This window comes from Gavialis gangeticus, unplaced genomic scaffold, assembly GCF_001723915.1.
Source record: "Gavialis gangeticus isolate Ggan-Ray unplaced genomic scaffold, GavGan_comp1, whole genome shotgun sequence".
In the NCBI taxonomy this organism is placed as follows: domain Eukaryota; kingdom Metazoa; phylum Chordata; order Crocodylia; family Gavialidae; genus Gavialis; species Gavialis gangeticus.
Genome location: NW_017729029.1, coordinates 53,777,819 through 53,796,797, shown reverse-complemented (window position 1 = coordinate 53,796,797; position 18,979 = coordinate 53,777,819). Strand labels below are relative to the sequence as shown.

Here is an 18,979-nt window from a genome sequence, read left to right as displayed (position 1 = left end):
CACCTGCTCCTGACAGCCCCGCCCCCCCATCCCTGAAGTCCTTTGGGCAGAAAAGGAGCCATTGGTGGCAGGAAGAGCTTCGCCCAGCTTGTACATGTGGGAGAGCAGCCTCCTGCCCGACCGCACAGCAAGGTGACGATGGCAGCGGTGGCACAGTACTAAAGCACGGCACTGTAACTGCCCGTACTGCACTGTATGCAGGGTGCACAGTTAGATTTTGCCACTACATTGCTGTAGCGGCATGCTAAAATAGGGGAGCGCACCACTACGGCGACATAGGTGCCATCTCGTGTAGACCCACATGACTGCTATGATGCCACGTGGCAATGTTGCGTGTCGCTATGTTGGCATAAGGTGGTATGTAGACACGCCCAGTGTGTCATAGCCGGAGCTCACTGCAACTCAAAATACATTTCTCAGAAAAGGCTATTATCATCATCATCGTCATTCACACTCCAGGTTCGTACTTATTTTAAAGCCAACCTTGGAAGTTACCACTACAAAACCCTGAAGTGTTAAGCAAATCTTAATGGGTTTTCTTAAGCTCCCGGAGCAAGCATACTCCCACGGTGCCTGGCACTTCTTTTTGATATGAAAGGTATGCAATTTTGAGGAGTCTCCTTGAAATAGAAACCAGTAAGTGCAGTCTACCTCCATGGAGAGGAAAAACCCATGTGAAAGACAAGGGTAGCAAATTTAAAACAAATGGGTGGGGAAAAAAGCCAAAGTAGAGACAAATTCATACCTAGCGTAATTCCAACCACTTCAGTGGAGCTCCAGCCAAGGACAGAGTAGACCCAGTACAATTATTTAATGTACAGTGCCAGCTGTATGCAGTCTGCCTGCGTTTAAAAAAACTGCTAAATAAATTAAACATACCAAAAAAACACCAGAGAGCATAGCCAGACAGCTACCGGCAGCAGCAATTCTCTCGTGAGACTTTCTGAACTGAGGCTGCACAAAGACAGGAGCTTCTATCTGTATTTGAAGTAAAATGTACAATATCCAAGACAGTAATTGGCATGGATGCAAGCACACTGCCCTGGAGAGTAGTAGGATTTAAGGAACTATAAGCTCTTCCTTTAGGCCTGGCTGTCCCCTACATGAGGAAAAAAAACTGTATGCAAGTCAAGATCCACGATGTTCAAATACTACTACAGGAAGAAGCCAGCAGACTCGGCCAGGAGTCTGAATGCCTGTTTTACAGGCGATGTACGACTGACCTTTCCAAGTGCAATCATAGTCTTAGACCCATGCTCAGCAAGTGAGCATCACTGTTCCTGGATTCTCAGAAGACAGTAGTAGCACATATCTTTTTTCAGTTATGGCCAGGCTTACGGCTACAACTTTGACTTTTGCCACCGTGATCCTTGCCTTTGTAACCTCCCGGCTACATTGCCCGGGCACACGTTTCATGAGTAGTGTCGCATGCAGAGTCAGGCACGCAGAGCAGCACTGAGACGCGTACTCTCCGGGGCTCCTTGGACACTACACAAAACACAGGCTTGTTGGTAGGAGATTAAAACCAACACAGTGTTGAGAACGGCAATAGAAAATAAGCATATTTATTACTCATTAATAAGTGTAACACCCATTTTTAAAGACGACCAAATAGTCATATAAGACAACCTGATCATGTCTCTTCTAGAAGATGGATTTGGGAAGGAAAGGATAGAGGATCAAATGAAAAAAAAAAAACACATGGAGTAAAATATCTTAGTTTGGGGCTTTCACCTGCTGAGTCACAAACATACAGTTAAGTAGACAGCCGTTTCATTCGTAGAAACACTTTTAACTTTGCTTACTAGGAGCCCAATCCCATTGCCACTGAAGCCAACCAGTGTTTTGCCTTAACTTCCGTCAGAGCAGGTCCGATCCTAGGGCATTTGTACGTGTGCCCCGGGAGTGGGCTTTCAGAGCCGCTCTAGTTAAAGCGCCTGGAACGTCTTGTGCATCAGCATCCCCACACTTCAAAATGGGGAGAAGGGGTAGCTAAAGCTCACTGAATGAGCTTTAGTTAAAGCGCCCCCACCCCCATTTTGAAGTGCAGGGACACTGATACACAAGACACAGGGGCTGGCTGAACCGCGGTAACTACCATGCTCCTGCAGACTCAATTAGCTGAGTCTGCGCCAATATAATTACAGCTCTTTTGGCAGCCTCCTGGCTTGCATACAGGCACCTTAGGCCTCAATTCAGCAAAGTAGTTTAGTACATGCCCAACTGAAAGCCTGAGACTTGTCCTTTGGCAGTCAGTGAGATGAATCCCCGTGCCCAAGTGCTTTGCTGAACCAGGTCTGAGTTGGGCTTAAAGGTAGGTTTACTGAGATAGGAGATACTACACAGCCAAAATAGGAAAACAATATATGGTGCTTTTAGTTCCTTTGGCATTTGAGTTATATAATCCATAACTTTCCATTGTATGATTCCACTGTGCTGATGAGCGTGCCTTCCATCCGATGTTCCTGTCTGATGAAGGGCATAAAGATAGTGCTATACAGAAGTCACATTTATTCTTAAGTGGTTATGAAAGGACAGGTGTTTACACATTACACTATGCACACACAAATGGTCTACTGCCAAGAGGCACCTGTGACTTCCTTTAACATGGGTACGGACTGTGCAGTTCATTTGCAGTAAGAACTCCTACTTGGTATCAATAGTGAGTTTTACTTGATATACCACTGCTTTTTTTTTCCCCTTTATTAGGAGTTAGGTTTGTGATTTAAATGGAGAAACACTCCGATGTTTTTAAAATAGATTAAGTGCAGCATGGGAGTGTCCCAGTTTCTATATCCAGCTTAGAGATGAGATAACTTTATTTACTCCTCTCCACCAGTAAAACCAGATAGCTTTGCAGCTGAGGTTCAGCAAAGCGGTTTTATCCTGCCAAGTCTGACCTGCAAAATGCTGACCCACTGGAGCACATCCACCTTTCCATTGCTTCTGATGGCCTGTACGGTAGCTTGGCACAGATGCTCAGTCTGTTCACATCAGCGGTGAGGAAGCATGTGTGCGGAGCAGCAGGAACAGCTCCATGGACTGCATGCCAAGCAGTGAACTTCTACCGGGCTGAGCAGAGCTGTGCGGGTGATGGAAGCAGAGCGAGCTCTTGCTGTAAACAACTACAAATGCTATGGAAACAAACAAGACCCCGTGACTTCGAGCCTTTCCCACAGGTTGCGGCTGTTGCTATGCTGTGCTTGTTTTGTCATTCAGAAAGAGCTACCTACATGCTGCGTAAAGGCGCTCCAGAGGGCTGTGGAAAGTTTCTAAATTTAACCAATCAGACTCACTCTTCTATTTTGGAAAAATGCCTTGGAGGAACACATCAAAATTCAGTTAGGGACTAAAAAAGGATAAAAGGAAAAGTTCAAGTGAAGATAAGCTCAGTTAGGTGTGTAAACTTCAGTGGAGGGTGAGCAGGTCGGGCTGGTGGGTTAAGGCACAGGGGATCTGGGCTCTTACATTGACATGTTGTGTGGCCTGGGGCAAGTCACTTGGTCTCTCTGTGCCTCCGGCCCTGGACACACAATCACCTACCCCGGCATAATTCACATCTGTTCATATATTGACATCAATTACAGCATCACGTACCTACAGACACATGTTGGCACCCGGGACAGCTATTACGGCCTTTGTCACTAGTGGGAGAGGAGCGGGCAACAGCTTGTCTGTGTAATTTGCCCCAGCAGTTTTACCCCAGTTTGTTTCTCTGCTATTTGTTAATACCAGTGCACTACATCCTAGGCTTTAGTGTAGACAGGGCCAGTTTCCAGTACAGGATAGTAGTGGCTAAAAACCCCTTTGCCTCCCTCCTTTGAAGTTCCTACCATTCAGGATACAACCAACAGAGCAACCTGCTCCCAGTGTGACAGAGGGATGTGGCATCCCAGCCAATTTAAAATGGAGAGTTTGTTAAACGTGCTCTCAGTTCATCTTGCATTAGATGAGGCTCGCCTAGGAGAAAAAAAAAATCAAAATCAGGAAGGGTGGCAGGGCCAACCCCTCCACCTGACTTGCTGACTTCCCCTTCCTGCTGGCTTGGAAACAGACTGTACAGAAGCTTGTTCAGTGACTTGATACTTTAACAAGCTCTGTGTAGTGACAGCTTGTGCCTCTCATGGCTCACTTGTAAATTTACAGATCAACTTATTGACTTGCATACCCACTGACAGTTCAAGCTCCTGCCGATATAATGTAGCTGATGACTCAAGGTGATGGCTTACATCATTTACTTTCATAAGCTGTGCTTCCCCCAGCTCTCCCTTGGAATCAAAAATAAACAGCTGTTTTAAAAATGGCTTATTTTTAAGCAACTCCTTAACACAATAGCCATAATAGTGGCATCACACCATTTTATTAGTCAATCGTCTGTACCTCCAGTTGAGAGAAGCTGCTAAACTTTGGCCTTGTTCACCTCTTGGGAATTGATTTTTAACACCTGTATCACCAAACATCTCTATTTAAAGTTGTGGGTTGTGCTACTGCCAACTCCCCTGGCAAGTCACGGGTTTTGCTTGGAGCTGAATACAAAGGCCTTGCAAACATGGAGCCTGCTTCAGTGCAATGATCCAGATGTGTTAAGTAAGATATGATCATAAGGAAATACAGACTAGATGAAAATAGTGTAAGGTAGAGACATAACTGGTTGGCTGAGTAGTCTTCAATGGCTTGATATCTAGTTGGGAAGAGGTATCAAGTGAAATTCCCCAGGGACTGGTCCTGGGTCTGGTATTGTTTCATATCTTCATTAATGATTTGGAAAATGGGATTCAGCACATGCTTAGCAAATTTGCAGATTACACCAGAATGACCTCAATAGACTGGAGAAATTGTCTGCAATCAATCAGATGCGATTCAACAAAGAAAAGTGCAAAGTCGTACAGTTGGGACGAATTAACTGCATGCACAACTGGGGAATGTCTGCCTAGGCTGCAGTACTGCAGAGAAGAACCTGGGGGCTACAGTAGACCATAAACTGAGCATGAACTAACAGTGTGCTCTTGTTGCAAAAAAAGCTAACAGTACCCTTGGAGGCATTAACAGGAGTGTCACTTGCAAATCGAGGAAAGTGGTTCTTCTGCTCTGTTCAACACTGGTGAAGTCTCACCTGGAATACTGCATCCAGTTTTGGGTTTCCCACTGCAACAAGGTTGTGGACATATCGCACAGAACAACAAAAAGGATTAGGGGCCTGGGAGACGAGACCTATAAGAAAAGGCTGAAAGAGCTAGGATGATTTACTCTGGAAAGCAGAAGACTGAGGGGGGTGAGGATCTAATAAGAGTCTTCAAATAACTGAAGGCTGATTACAGAGAGGATGGAGATGGGCTTTTATCTGTGACTACAAGGAACAGGACTAGAAACAATAAACTCAAGCTTCAGCAGAGGAAATTTAGGTTGGAGACCACTATGCGAACACCCTCATAGTCAGAAAGTTCCTCCTAATCTCCAATTTAAAGTTTCCTCTGCTGCAACTTAAAGTTTCCCTTATGGCTAGTGTGGGCTGTTAATGTAGTATTAACCCTCTAGAGCCCAATGGCTAGGAAAACCACAAGGCCTTACAGATTTTTCCTAGGGAAAAACATTGATGATGGACTCAGGTGATTTTGATACAACTTTGTGTATTCAGAGGAATGTACAAAATCCTGCTTTCTTGAGCCCAGGAGGAATTAACACACCACAAAAAGCTTCCCTACTCATGCACCAAACTCCTTTTCTCCCTTGCCCCCAACCACCCTCTCTCTCGCTTGGTTTTTCCTCAGGGTCATGCTACCATGTGTAAGCAGGAGCTTAGTTCCCTATTTCTGAGCCGTCTCCTTTCCACACATGCATCTCTGTACAAGCAATATCAGCCAAACCTTCCACTCGGGTCATTTGAAACCTTCACAGTTCATTGCTGTGCTCAGCACCACCGTGCTAGTACTGGGTGCACCCAGACCTGCCATCTGTCCCACTTACTGCGGTGCTAAGAAGCATCACTAGATTACCTGTCTTGCAGAGACAGGAGTCACATGGAGCTGATCACAACTGTCAGGTGGAGGGAAGTGGGTGACATCAGAAAACAACTTGGAAAATGGCCTTTGCATATGTACCCACCATCAAAATATCTCCTCTGTACTGCCCCATGTCAGGGGAGATCATAGAAAATGAGGGTTGGAAGGGACCTCAGGGGGGTCACATTTAGTCCAACCCGCTACTCAGAGCAGGACCAGCCCCAACTAGATCAGCCCAGCCAAGGCTTTGTCTAGCCAGGTCTTCAAAACCTCCCAGGATGGAGAGTCCACGACTTCTCTGGCTTACCTGTTCCACTGCTTTACTACCCTCCTGGTGAGAAAGTTTTTCCTAATATCTAACCTCAACTTCCCTTGCTGCAACTTGAGCCCATTGCTCCTTGTTCTGTCATCTGCCCCCACTGCAAACAGTCCAGCCCCATCCTCTTTGTAACCACCCTCCAGGTAGTTGAAGGCTGCTCTCAAATCCCCCCTCAGTCCTTTCCTTTCTAGCCTAAATAAGCCCAGTTCCCTCATCCTCTCCTCAGAAGACATGTGCTCCAGCCCCCTGAACTGTTTGTGTTGCCCTCCGCTGGACGCCCTCCAGTTTGTCAACATCCCTTCTGTAGTTGGAGGCCCAAAACTGGACACAGTACTCCAAATGTGGCCTCACCAGTGCTGAATAGAGGGGAATAAGCATTTCCCACGATCTGCTGGCAATGCTCCTACTAATGCCACCCAGGATGCCATTAGCCTTCTTTGCAACAAGGGCACACTGCTGGCTCATGTTCAGCTTATTGTCCACTGTAACACCCAGGTCCTTTTCTGCAGAGCTGCTGCCCAGCCAGTCAGTTCCCAGCCTGTACCAGTGCATGGGAGTGTTGTGTCCTAAGTGCAGGACTTTGCAATTATCCTTCTTGAACCTCATGAGATGTCTTTTGGTCCAATCCTCCAATTTGCAAGGTCTCTCTGAATCCTAGCCCTAGCCTCCAGTACATTTACTACTCTCCCCCAGCTTGGTGCCATCTGCAAACCTCCCAAAAGTGCACTCCAGCCCATCTTCCAGGTCAGTGATGAAGATATTGAACTAACCAGCCCCAGGACTGACTCCCTGGGGCACTTCACTTGATACTGGCTGCCAACTAGACCTCGAGCCATTGACTACTACTCTCTGAGCCTGATGATCCAGCCAGTTTTGTATCCACCTTACAGTCCATTCATCCAACCCATACTTTCTTAGCTTGCTTGTGAGAATGTCATGGGAGCCCATATCAAAGCCTTGCTAAAGTCAAGGTAAATATCATAGCCACTGCTCTTCTTGCATCCACGCTGCCTTTTATGACAAGGTGACTGATAATCAGGTTGGTCAGGCATGATGTGCCCTTGGCAAATCCATGCTGACTGTTCCTAATCATTTTTTTCTCCTTCAAGTGCTTAAAGATGGATACCTTAAGGACTTGCTTCATGATTTTTCCAGGAACTAAGGTGAGGCTGACCAGTCTGTAGTTCCCTGGATTCTCCTTCTTCCCTTTCTTAAAATGGGCACTATATTTGCCCCTTTCCAATTGTCTGCGACCTCTCCATATTGTCATGAGTTTTCAAAGATGACCGCCATGAGTTTTCAAAGATGACAATCACATTATCCAACTCCCTCAGCACCCTTGGGTACATCCCATTTGGCCCCATGGACTTGTACACATCCAGCTTTTTTAAGTAGTCCCTAACCTGTTCTCTCAGGACTATTGGCTGCTGTAACAAGGGGGCGTCCCAGGGCCGGTCTAAGTGTAGACCCATCCACTTGTCTTAGGGCCAGCCTCCTGCCTACCTCGCCTTGCTCTTATATGCTTACATGATTTTACCCTGCCAGGAGGTTGCCCATTTATTTGCCCTGATGACAAGGGCCTATGGATATGACTCCAATCTTCCCTTATCGTATCCCATGCCTCGCAGATAGCTAGCACTGGGACCTGAGCTCCCGAGTCTCACGTGAGACTCTCACTCCCTACCGAAGCTCGCAGTCCCAGCGCCCTCACCCTGGGCTCTTTCTTTATACACGTACACTGGGCTCCAGGCCCGCACACACTCTCAGGGCTTCAACCCCACTCTCAGGACCAGGGCTGCGAGCCCTGCCCCAAGCCCTCCCTGGGCTATGCCCTTATCCCTGGCCCCAGGAGCTTCCTTAATAGGTCCCCAAAGCTCAGAGCCCCACTCCCCTGGAGCTTCATGCTGGTTCCTATATGCAGCCTCAGACCTCCACCGCAGTCTGGGCGCTGCCACAGGTCCCTCCACCAGCCTGGGCCCTGCTCCAGTACTCGTGCGAGTCTGGGCTCCCCCTGCACCATCTCACCCACCAGGGCTAGGGTCAGGAGGCGCCCCATACTCGCCTTTCACCGGGGCAGTAACTGGCCTGGCATTTCTGGGGGCCACAGACAATCCCACCAGGCCACCCGTCCCTTGCAGGGTACAGCTTTCTGTCATGCCCAGGACCACGAGGCCTCCTCCTTCCCACAGCCCCAGCCCGTACCTCCAAGGATGGTCCATGAGCAGCAGTTCAGCCAAGCGTTGTCCCTTTGTCTGTGGCAACAAACTGCTTCTCCCTTTGCAGTTCAGGGCCAACTCCTACGGAGCACAGCTGGGCCCAGCTCCCAATCAGGCAGCCCTGCCTAATTGGCATTGCAGCCAGCTGCTCTGCTGCTGCCACCCAGGCCCCTGCAAACAACAGAGCACCCTGCGCTGTTACAGATGCATACCTCTTCCAAAATCTGTGCTGCCAGCTTGAGTAGCCTAGGAACTTACTTTGCCTGTGAAGACTAAGGTAAAAGAGGCATTGAGTACTTCAGCCTTTTCTGCACCCTCGGTCAGTAGGTTGCCTCCCCCATTTACTAAAAGACCTACATTTTCCCTGATCTTCCTCTTGTTGAAAAGATATACTTGCAGAAACCCTTCCTGAGATCTCCTATCTTCCCCTATCTTCACCTTCAGGTTAATTGGACCCCAGACTCTCGGCAAGCAGCAAAACACACCGGGGCTGCCCAGGGCCGCAGCAACCACTAAGCTCACCATTTCCCCATACTGTAAGTGAAGCCTCCTAGACAGACAGCTAGTCATCCACAGAAGTGTCTCCCGTGCAGCATCTGCTTTTCCTTCGCACTAGCAGAAGCCTCCTCACTCCAGCAGTTTAAATGCAACAAGTTTCTAAACAGAGCTGCTGTTCAGGCGCTTTACAACTCTTCCCTGCTCTATGGCGAAGGTACTAGCACCCTCTACTGTCACTGAGCAGCACAGTTGCCAGCCTACAACCGGATGCCTGTCCAGTACATACAAAACTTCAATGACAAGTCACTGGTTCCTTCAGTTAAAACCCCCCAAGTCACAGGTGTCCATAGCTTTGCCTGCCCTCTTCATTGTGCAATGACTGTCGCACCGCTAGGGAACTCTTTTTTTTCCAGAAATACTTAACGCAATTCTTTTTTTAAAAATAGCAAATTACCGCTATGCTTAATGACTAATATTATTTGAACTGAGAGCACATTCAAACCAGTCAGGATTATTCTGGGCTTAGAAAATGGAAAATCAAAGATAAATCAACACGACTGCAAAAACACTCACTGGTGGCACCAACCTTCACGATTTCATGACAAAGCCTGTGGTTATTGGTGTTTTCCCTCAAGCCCCAGCATCTAGAAACATGTGATTCCATGACACATTCTTGTAATTCTTTTTTTGGTAACTTTCCAGCCTTCTTGATCACACGTTAGAAAAAGTGAACCTCAAAAATCCAGAAGGCAAAAGAAAAATTAACTTCCTATTAAGGAGCGTTTCAATATCGTGGGCTTTTAAAGCAACCCCAAGATCCTATATAGGATGGGTAACAGTCAAGCACTCACCTGGGTAGTTGTACACATGCTTGCTGGAAGATAACTGGTTCATTTTGGTACATTTTGGGCAGACTGGCTGCAATTTTTCAAGCCAGCTTTTTTCAAACATTTTTTCCTCGCCATTTGTTTTAAAACCATCCAAATATTTCCTTTTTCACAAAGTTACTTTTTCCTCCATTTTTTTTTTAAATTTTTGGTCAAAAATATTCTCAAGAGGAATGTAAAAAAGGCAACTTCTAGCACATTTTAAATGTGGGGGAAACGACCCCAGTATGGGTCAGCATCAAACCTTTCAAAACCAAAACTCTTGAAAGGCTTCAAATCTAAGTTTTCAGTTTTTGACAAGTTCACACTTTAGGGCATTTGGTGGGGGGGGGATCAGAACGGGCTGTGAGGTCTTGGTTTGTGTCCATCAGCCAAAGCATATTTATATCTACAGAGTATCTGTGGGGTTAACTGATCGAGTGCAGGAGTGGGTGGATTTGCAGAACACCAACATTTCTCATGGTGACTACATCTATACCCGAGAGAACCAACCTCAGGCTGCCAGAGTCCCATTCATCTCACTTACAGTTGCCTCGCGCAGCTCATCACATGTAGCTTTGGACATCACACCTTGCCCACAAAGTCAAGGCCATGACCACTCTTGAAGTTTGCTGCAGGGCTCACTTACCTCCATGAAGTGATCTGGAACTGCTGTTGCACATGCAGTGCATGCACACCTGGTTGAGCAGCTCCCTTGTAAAACTGCTGCATCCACGATGCCTTCTGCGCAGGCAGCCCATGGCGAGATCGAGATGCCCTGCTGCTGGGCTCTGGGCTTTCCCTTCCTAAGCACTCTGGGAGCTTGGGATCAAAGTGGAGAAGTCCCATGATTCCTCTTGTTGCATCCATCACTATTTTGTGGAGTCCCTGCCACTCTCACGAGCCCTGCAAGAGGGTGCTGCAGTCCTGATCATCACCAGTGGGAACAGGGCGCTGCACAGTGAATTCTACACAACGACCTACGCTGAAACAGATCTCCCTTTTCCAAGGGCTTTCCTTGGTGAGCAGTTGCTTTTGGGCTTGGCCCCAACTAAGAGAAGCCTCTCAGTTGCTGCCAGTATGTACCTAGCCTGCTTGGTACTGTCTGGGCTGCTATGGAGAAGTGTGGTGATAACAAAAAGGTCCTGTCCACTCTAAGCCAAGTCACATGGCCTACCAATGCACAAGAGGCTGCTGTTGGCTTTGCACAGGTGGCATTCCTGACTTGTACTGGCAGAACCACATGCCTATTCTTTGCCCTACAGGACCAAGCTTTCATGAACATGAGTTATTTGTTCATGGTGATGCAAGGCCCTCCTCATCGCTGTCCACCTGCTTGCATGTGGCTTGATCTGGGAAAACACACAGGGTGTCAGGAACTTTGGAAACTGTTACCTGCTTTTGGCAATGACAAACTGAACTTGTGCTCTAAGGACCATGACAGAGGTGAGGATCTTGCTCCCAGTCCAGGAGACCTGGTTTCCTCTCTGCTTCCTGGCTTCCAAAGCCTTTTCATGGACACGTCCATAGGAGAAAGGACCTGGTTAAGCAGTATCCCAAGCAAGTGCAAAGTGACAGTGGAAGGAGCACTGGAAATTGGAGGTGCCTTATTGTCAAGACTGGGGGCAGGTGAGCAATATCTGCAATATTCATGCAATAGCTGTGTGCTGTGTTTTGCTCAACCTCTCTGAGAGCAGGAGAGAGAGCCAGGAGGTGGGCAGAGCTGCTGAACCATCTGTGCAGCCAGACAGGCATCTCTGTGAAATACTGCATCTAGTCTGGGGTGCATCATGTTCCTACTTAGAGGCTACAGCCTTCTACTGCACCAAACACGTACCTCTGAGCAAGGCTTTCCTAGTGATCGGTACACACCGATAAGGTTCTGTGCATAATGGGGCAAGGATTTCATTACTGTGCCTTGCACAAGGCTGTCAGGAAATTTCCAAATAATGCCAAGTCATTCATTAAAAACCCACTGAGAATACAAAACAGGAGAGCCAGCTGCATGGTGCAAGTGGCAGAAAACACGACCAAGCATTTGTAACCTTGTGCAGAGCGAAAAGTTAGTGCAAAATGAATGAACAAAGCAGCTGTTGTGTGCACACCAATCTGTGCTTCCTTAAGAGTCAACGCGCTCTCTCATCTTGCAGTGATGGAAAGGAAAGGCCTGTCCTTGATGGGTGAGGGACTTTGTGGGTGCTCCCTGCATTCCCTATTCTGTTGCCTCCTGGCTGCAAGTCACCATGCAGCATGGAGCTGGCCAGCTGGCAAGCACAGCAGGAGCTGTCAAATACCCTCATTATTAAAGGATGTGATCAAGGCTAATATTAGGCCCATGGGCTTTGATTTTGTAGAGGAAGCCTGTTCTTTGGTTTTTATAAACAACATGCTCTTCAAGGTTACAGGATGCCGGTGACCAAGAGCTGGGGAGATCTGACTCAGCAATGTCAGGCAGAAAGCTCTCCCCTGGCAGCCAAATTCTTCTGATCAGCTAATTATCTTTTTAAAAGGGGAGAGGGCAACTCTCTCAGCGATGCCCTGGCTCACTGAGCTTCCTTCCTGGCCTACCTCACATCAGTTCCTTTGCCAGGAAACAACACTTCAGCTAGCCTGACAGCCCCAAATAAAATCTCGTGTCTTTCCTCTCTCAGTCCTAGACTCAAAGTGCTCCCAGTCTGAGGTCTAGACAACCCCACAATCCCTCCCATAGCCTTTCAAAAGGCCTCTTCCCCTATTAAGGCCCCACTGTTCTTCCTTCCCCAACCCGAGAAGCAGAGCTCTGGCTGACCCATTATGACAATAGCATTTAATAGTAAACCAAATATGGAGATGGAATACAAAAGGAAGCTCAAGGCAAGGATTACAAAAACACATATACATACCGTACATTAGAGAAGAGAAAGACAACACTGAAGGTAAAAGCAACAGGGGAAGAGAGATCCTGGTATGGCTTGCAGTAGTTAAGGTGAAGGACTGCAATCCAGACTAGTCAGAAGTGAAAAAGGAATTTCAAAATATAGAAAAGTGCCTATTTTACAGAGGGACAAGCAACCCCGTGGTTGTGACATCAGCTCTCCAAAAGTGCAGGACATGGCGCCGAGTTTGTTCTTTTACATAGTACTCAAAGGAACACAAGTGCTTCAGTTCTTTGCAAGGGAAGATTCATGTCTCAGAAGAGAGACACACGTGTGGTAAAACGGGCCCAAATGACTGAGCCGACGGAAATACTCATATTCTTTCCAGTGGTTTTACTCACATGAACGGATCCATTAGCTTCAGCGGGAGGGCTTGTGAGAGTAAGCATTCATCCGCATGAATATGTTTCTAAAAATCTGGCCCTTAACACTGGATACAGATTTAGTTATGGATTTAAGCTCAGGCCAGAACTAGGAGGTAGAAATTCTGGTAATGAGCTGCTCTGAGATCAAATTTGGCCTTTCGCATTTCCACCTATCACCTGACAGCATGCTGCCAAGTTAAAACAAAGAGCCATGAGGCAGCTTTTTGCTAAAGACACTCCACCAGCCAAGCCAGGCCCCCCTGTTTGTACTGCTTGTAAACAGAAGATGTCTTATAATGTGCAAGGCTACAGCGAGAAGAAAGGGCAGGTGGGCGTTTTTCAGCTGTCACCACTAGGAACGGCATTTTGCAAAGCTTCTGTGAACATCGATGGCAAGACTGCTACAGACTTCAGTGACGGCCAGCTGGGCTGCTTGTAGCTGGACTGTCCTAACGTTTAACTTCAGTTGTGAGCTGAGGAGCGAAGGGAGAACAGGCTTTGTTTCTAACTGTAAATGTGACTGTGTAAACCTCAAAGCTCTGCAAATGCAGAGTGGGCTGCTCTTTGCTCTAAGCAGGCATCCTTCCAATGAGAGCCCAGTGGTTTCCTCCCTTCCCACCACTCCCTTCACAACGGACCTCTTGCTAAAACAGTTTGGGGGAAGAAATCTCTAGCGAGCAGAAATTAAAACTACGGAGGTTATCGCTGGTAATATGTTTACACTCAGTGTCCAGGGACATTGCTCCAGATTTACAAAGGCGTCACCAGAACAGAACCTGGCCCGTAAAGGAGATAGCGTTTTTCCAATCCTTGAGAAACAGAACGCAAGAGGGCGTGCAGGTCTGGGCCACTTCCGCGGGTGGTACTTTATGCAGTTGGATGCTCACGTCCAAGTGCCTCTAGCTGCCTGCAAATCAAGAGTCTGCTAACCCCACCTTTATGCTTATGGCCACTATGAAACGGATACAACACAAGCCAAGAGCATGGGCAGATCTGCCCTATCCCAACATCAGAGCGGAAATCATCACAACACCAGTGACAGCCAGTCTAGATGCTCCAGTGCACAGCTGCGAAGGCTTTCCCTAATGCGAGTCATAGGAAAATCAGACCAAATACTGCACAAATATGTTTTGGACGGGAAGTGCATCAATGTCCCAAAATGCCTTTTCTTGCAGCGTCCCTATCTCTTTGTCAAATGCGTCATAAGTATGTAGTGATCAGCCAGAATTTCCTAGCTGAATTTAGACATGGGGAGTGCTGGGTTTCCTTCTGCCGGTGGCTACCCCTGCAATGGCAGGTCATCTTCACATATTTACAGTCACTGGCTGAAAAGTCCAAGGCTCTTATTTCATCCTCAAAAAAGTCGGTCACAGTGAAGAAGTTACTGGGTGGGATCAATACAGCTATTGCTAATGTTGAGCTTGTTTGCTATTGTACAATCTGGGGCATTTCACTCCAAGCTTTAGCTTTTTTCTTGGCCAGGGACAGCCACGGGGGTTCAACAGGGCCGCACGGTGTCATTGGCAGGTTAGAGGACTGTCTTGTTTCCTTTTCAGCAGTGGGAGCCCCAGATGCTTCCTGAGCAGCAGATCCGACTGCACCTGCTGAAAACAACACCAGAGCCATCATCAGCATAGCAGGGAGTTAAAAGCACAGCTCTTGCTAACCAACTTTTGTCCTGCTCTTTAGAGCAACATCTTCTAAAGGCCACATAAAACCCTGTTGCTTGAGGCACAAAAATGCCTGCAACGCAGTGATGACACAACAGGAACTAGCAGTCCGATCTTCTTGGCAATGACTCGGCTGCCTGGTCTCCAGCACTGGCCAGGATGCTGTGCTCCACTGCCAGAGCAAACAGAAGCTGTTTGTGGATGCCAGCAGCAGAGCTTATGATAAAATCAGTGAAAAACATCTGCTGACTCCTGGTCAAAGCCAAGGGAAGTTCCCTGCCCTTGAGGTCCACTCAGCTGGCCGATCTCATCTACCCTGACCCTGGAGCAGCCTTGCTTGTGTCCTTCGGGGAGTACGCTGTGCCCCTAGCAAAGCCCTAGATACATGGAAAATTTTTCCGAAGTGCCCAAGTGAACCAGGAACCCAAGTGCCAACAGGAGTCTGGCACCTACATGCTCGGTGCCTGGGGCACATCTACACTGCATCACATATCAGGGGTAGGAGAAAGTTATTGGAAGTCATTTGAAAGACAAAAGGCACAACCTGGTTTAACACTTGCTCTGGACATCGAATATAGGCATTCACCTCCACCTAACCCAGGCAAATTACTATTTAATATGGGGACAACCAGAGAGTGGAAGGGTTTGAGATCTTGGCAATCTTCCTGTCTTGTTGGTCAAGTGCTGATAATGCTGGCTGTTACCCTGGCAGCAGGACCTGGCACTTTCCTGAACAGATGCATGTTAGAGACTTCAACTTGGATCAGAGATGTGTAAAATGTTTAAGAGCTGAGCATCAATATGAAGACACTGAACCATCAGGACAATCCTTGGAGCAAGACTGCATGGAGAAAAGTTTAAATGCCCACAGATGGTTTGAGTTTCAGCCAAGGAGAGAGTTCAAAGCCTGAGAGGCCAGGCACAGCCAGCTTCTGGACTGCCAGCGGAGGCTGCAGAGCCTCCATCGGCTCAGGCAGCACGAGCACAGCGACGTGGGAGTGCTCCGCAGCCGTTCCCGACACTGTTCCAAGAGGGGACTTCCCACTCGTGAAGGCCAAGACATACTCGAGCTTCCCACCTGCCTCCTTTTTCTGAGCTTTGTAACTACTTTAGCAAGTCTGAGGATCAGACTGATACATCCCGGAGTCCATCTAAAAACCACTTGCTTGTGTTGTAATTGTGCACGGCTGAGCTGGCAGCTGACACGAACATTGCTGTGAGAGGGCAGTTCCTCAGGCAGCCATCTGCTGCCCCACCAGCCATCCGGGACGGGGGGAGATAGCCCATTCACTGAAGTTTGTGGACTGCATTTACCCCAATGTACTTTCAGCTGCAAATCTGACTTGTCTGTGCGCCATGGGAGCTCTAGGCACAGGACTGCAGGACAGCAAAGACATCAGCTGCACCAAACCAGCAGCAGAGCAGAAAGGCATCATGACTCACACACCTCTGAGTCAGCATCCCTCCCCTCCTTCCTCCCTGATCTCTTGAAAATGCAATTTACTCCTGGTCTCTAACAGCAGTAAATCTCCACTCCCTCTCCTCCACTCCATGCACTGACACCACAGTTAAGGCTCCTCACATTCCCCACATGCCTTCTCTGGAATAAGCTGGTGAGAAGCATCATGTCCAGGCCTAGACCCAAGGTAATGGCTCAAAACGCTGAGCCCTTGCTCTCTGAAGATCAAGCGTCTCAAGTTGGGCCCCCCCTCAGAATGGAGACACCCCAAAATCACTAGTGACTAACAGAGATCTTGACAATTACTTTTTCTCTTTCTCTTGCACACAAGTCTCTTACATACCTGCTGCAGCAGACGTGATCTTCATCTGTGATTTCTCCTGAGGGCACAGGCCAGGGGCTGCGCTCTTCCTCAATAAGTTGTCACTAGCACAGGTCACTTGCTTTAAGACAAAAAAAAAAAAGTCCAATAAGGAGCCCACAAGTGAGGATACAGATGGAAAGATCTGCTCCAGAGCTCTCTCAATGTCTCCAAGCCAGGCAGCGCATCTCTTTGGGCCAGACTCAGAGAACACGGCAAGAGCGAAAGAGGCAGGCACAGGTGCTATGCAGGGGATCTACCAGGGGAGGTCGGTTCTCTTTATACAGCTTCCTATTGCTGTGGTTAGCAATCACTGCTTGTGCTGTCGTACCCCCTCCCCATTAAGTCTGCTATACTCTTACGTTCACATGGATCACTGAAATAGCCTTCCATGGTAACCTGTGTGCAAGTATCTCAAAGCCCTTTACAAATGTTAGTGACTATGTCTCTCAACCCTACTGTTGTGCTATTCCTATTTTGCAGATAGGGAAGAACTGCTCAGAGGTCAAGAAACTTTTCCAGGGTCACACAGGAGTTCTGGGGACCAGCCAGAAAAGTCCCAGTCCTGCCCCATGACCACTGTTCTCTGAAGCAGGTCAGAGGGACAGGGGAAACCTGTCAAAACTTAGAGCAGGCTTGGGACTGCTTCCAATTACCCTGTGTGTTGGGCACGTCCCTTGAAGAGGTCAAGATCCAAGAAGAGTGAGGGAGTGCAGGAATGGAGAACTACAGAAACTGAGGCCCAGTCACACAAACATCTATTCATTTGCACCAGCGTCAGCCTGCAGGTGTTGAGAACATCACTGCATACATTGCTAAAAGCCTGCAGTCCAAGACTATAAAATGCAGCATTTTGCAGAGATGCCCACCCATGCTGACACAGCATTTGCAACCACCCTAGTTCACCCACCACTAGGCACCCAACTGCACCGTACCTCTTCTTGATCCATTTTAGTCAAAGGTCTGTCCTCAACTTTATGTCCTTTGGCAAAAGGATGGCCCTGGAAACCTTTCTGCTTTAGTTTTGCCATAGACACCCAGGCTGGTTCAGAAGAAGTAGTTTCCAAGTGTGGACCAGGGACTTTTTCTACAAAAAAAGCATATTCACAGCAGAGAATGGATTTAGGTTGGCCAAAAGCTAAAGAGTCTGGTGCTTTAAAATGTTCAGTATCTATCCTGTTCTTTGAGAAGTGGGAAGACAAATCTGCTTTACCTGCTGATTTTGTCCTGGCTCCTTAGCAATAGCTGATGTTAATCCTGTTTTTCTGCTGGAGTCTAAGCCTGACCTCAGGCCCACTGAAGTCAATGGCAGAACTCCCATTGACTTAAATGGAAGTAAGATTTAGCTTTCAAAGCTACATCCTTTGACTAAATGTGGTATCTTTCTTACTTAGTCGAGCTAAAAACAGGCTGCCTTTCCATATCCCAAATATTGTGTGTCAGGTAATTAAAAAAAACATCACAACTAAAGTGACAACTGGTTATGCTCTAAATTGCAGTAGCCTGAAAACCACGTGTAAAGCACCAGCAAGTTTCAAGAAGCATAGGTAAAAACTCCTCTTTGTGAAGATTTGCCCCTCCAGCTACTGTGTGGTTGCTACTCTTTCCTGCTCCTACCACATATCTGGAAGCTAAGAACTCTGCCAAACAGCCAAACTCAAATTATGAGGCCAAATTGCAGCCCTGATGTAACCCAGATGAAGGCAGAGCTGAATGTGGTTCTCTACCTTGGGGTCTAGGCTATCAGAGAGAATTTATACTCCTGTTTTTTCCACTCTTTGCAATTGTTTAGCATGGCTTTTGTTCTCAACAATTTTGGACAAAAATACAGTGCAAATACCTGACGGTTTGCTGCCATGCTGCTTCTTTGTCACTTCTTCAGGTTTGCTTCTAGGAGGACTTTTTCCTTCTGGGAGATCAGATTTTTTAGCTAATGATTTTGTGCTGCTTGGCAGGCCCTGAGATGGCTTTCCAGTGCCAACCACTTTGTGATTCTCCTTGAGAGAAGCAGGCGCGAGAGCCTGAGTCGTTGATGGCATCAGCTTTGGGGACTCAGTATGTGCATCGCTGTGATATTTGAGTAAGGAGGATGTTCTTCTCAGTTTGACTCCAAACGGGCTTTCAACATTTTCTGCCCACTCCATGCAGGAGTTCAAACCGCACTCACTGCCCTTCTCAAAGCCTTCTGGGCTGTTCTTGATAGACTCTTGCATGGCTGCATCGAAGTAAGCGTGCTCTTTTGCTGTTCCTTCAAAGAACTCCGGCCGTATGGGTGACGTTGGGGAGCTTCTAGCGCAGGAATCTTCCTTGG

General features: G+C 47.6%; 1 protein-coding gene across 2 annotated transcripts in view; it reads right to left on the bottom strand.

The window, feature by feature from the left end:
- Positions 1 to 12,687: 12,687 nt before the first annotated feature.
- The window catches only part of KIAA1210 (KIAA1210 ortholog), a 69,621-nt gene continuing 63,329 nt past the window's right edge, over positions 12,688 to 18,979 (bottom strand). For both annotated transcript variants that reach the window (XM_019521622.1, XM_019521623.1), the window contains exons 10-13: positions 18,509 to 18,974; positions 17,604 to 17,755; positions 16,651 to 16,750; positions 12,688 to 14,782 (exon numbers count right to left, since the gene is read on the bottom strand). In XM_019521622.1, coding sequence (XP_019377167.1) covers positions 14,607 to 14,782; positions 16,651 to 16,750; positions 17,604 to 17,755; positions 18,509 to 18,974 — 894 coding nt within the window. In that variant the 3' untranslated portion in view covers positions 12,688 to 14,606. The remainder of the gene's footprint in view (positions 14,783 to 16,650; positions 16,751 to 17,603; positions 17,756 to 18,508; positions 18,975 to 18,979) is intronic.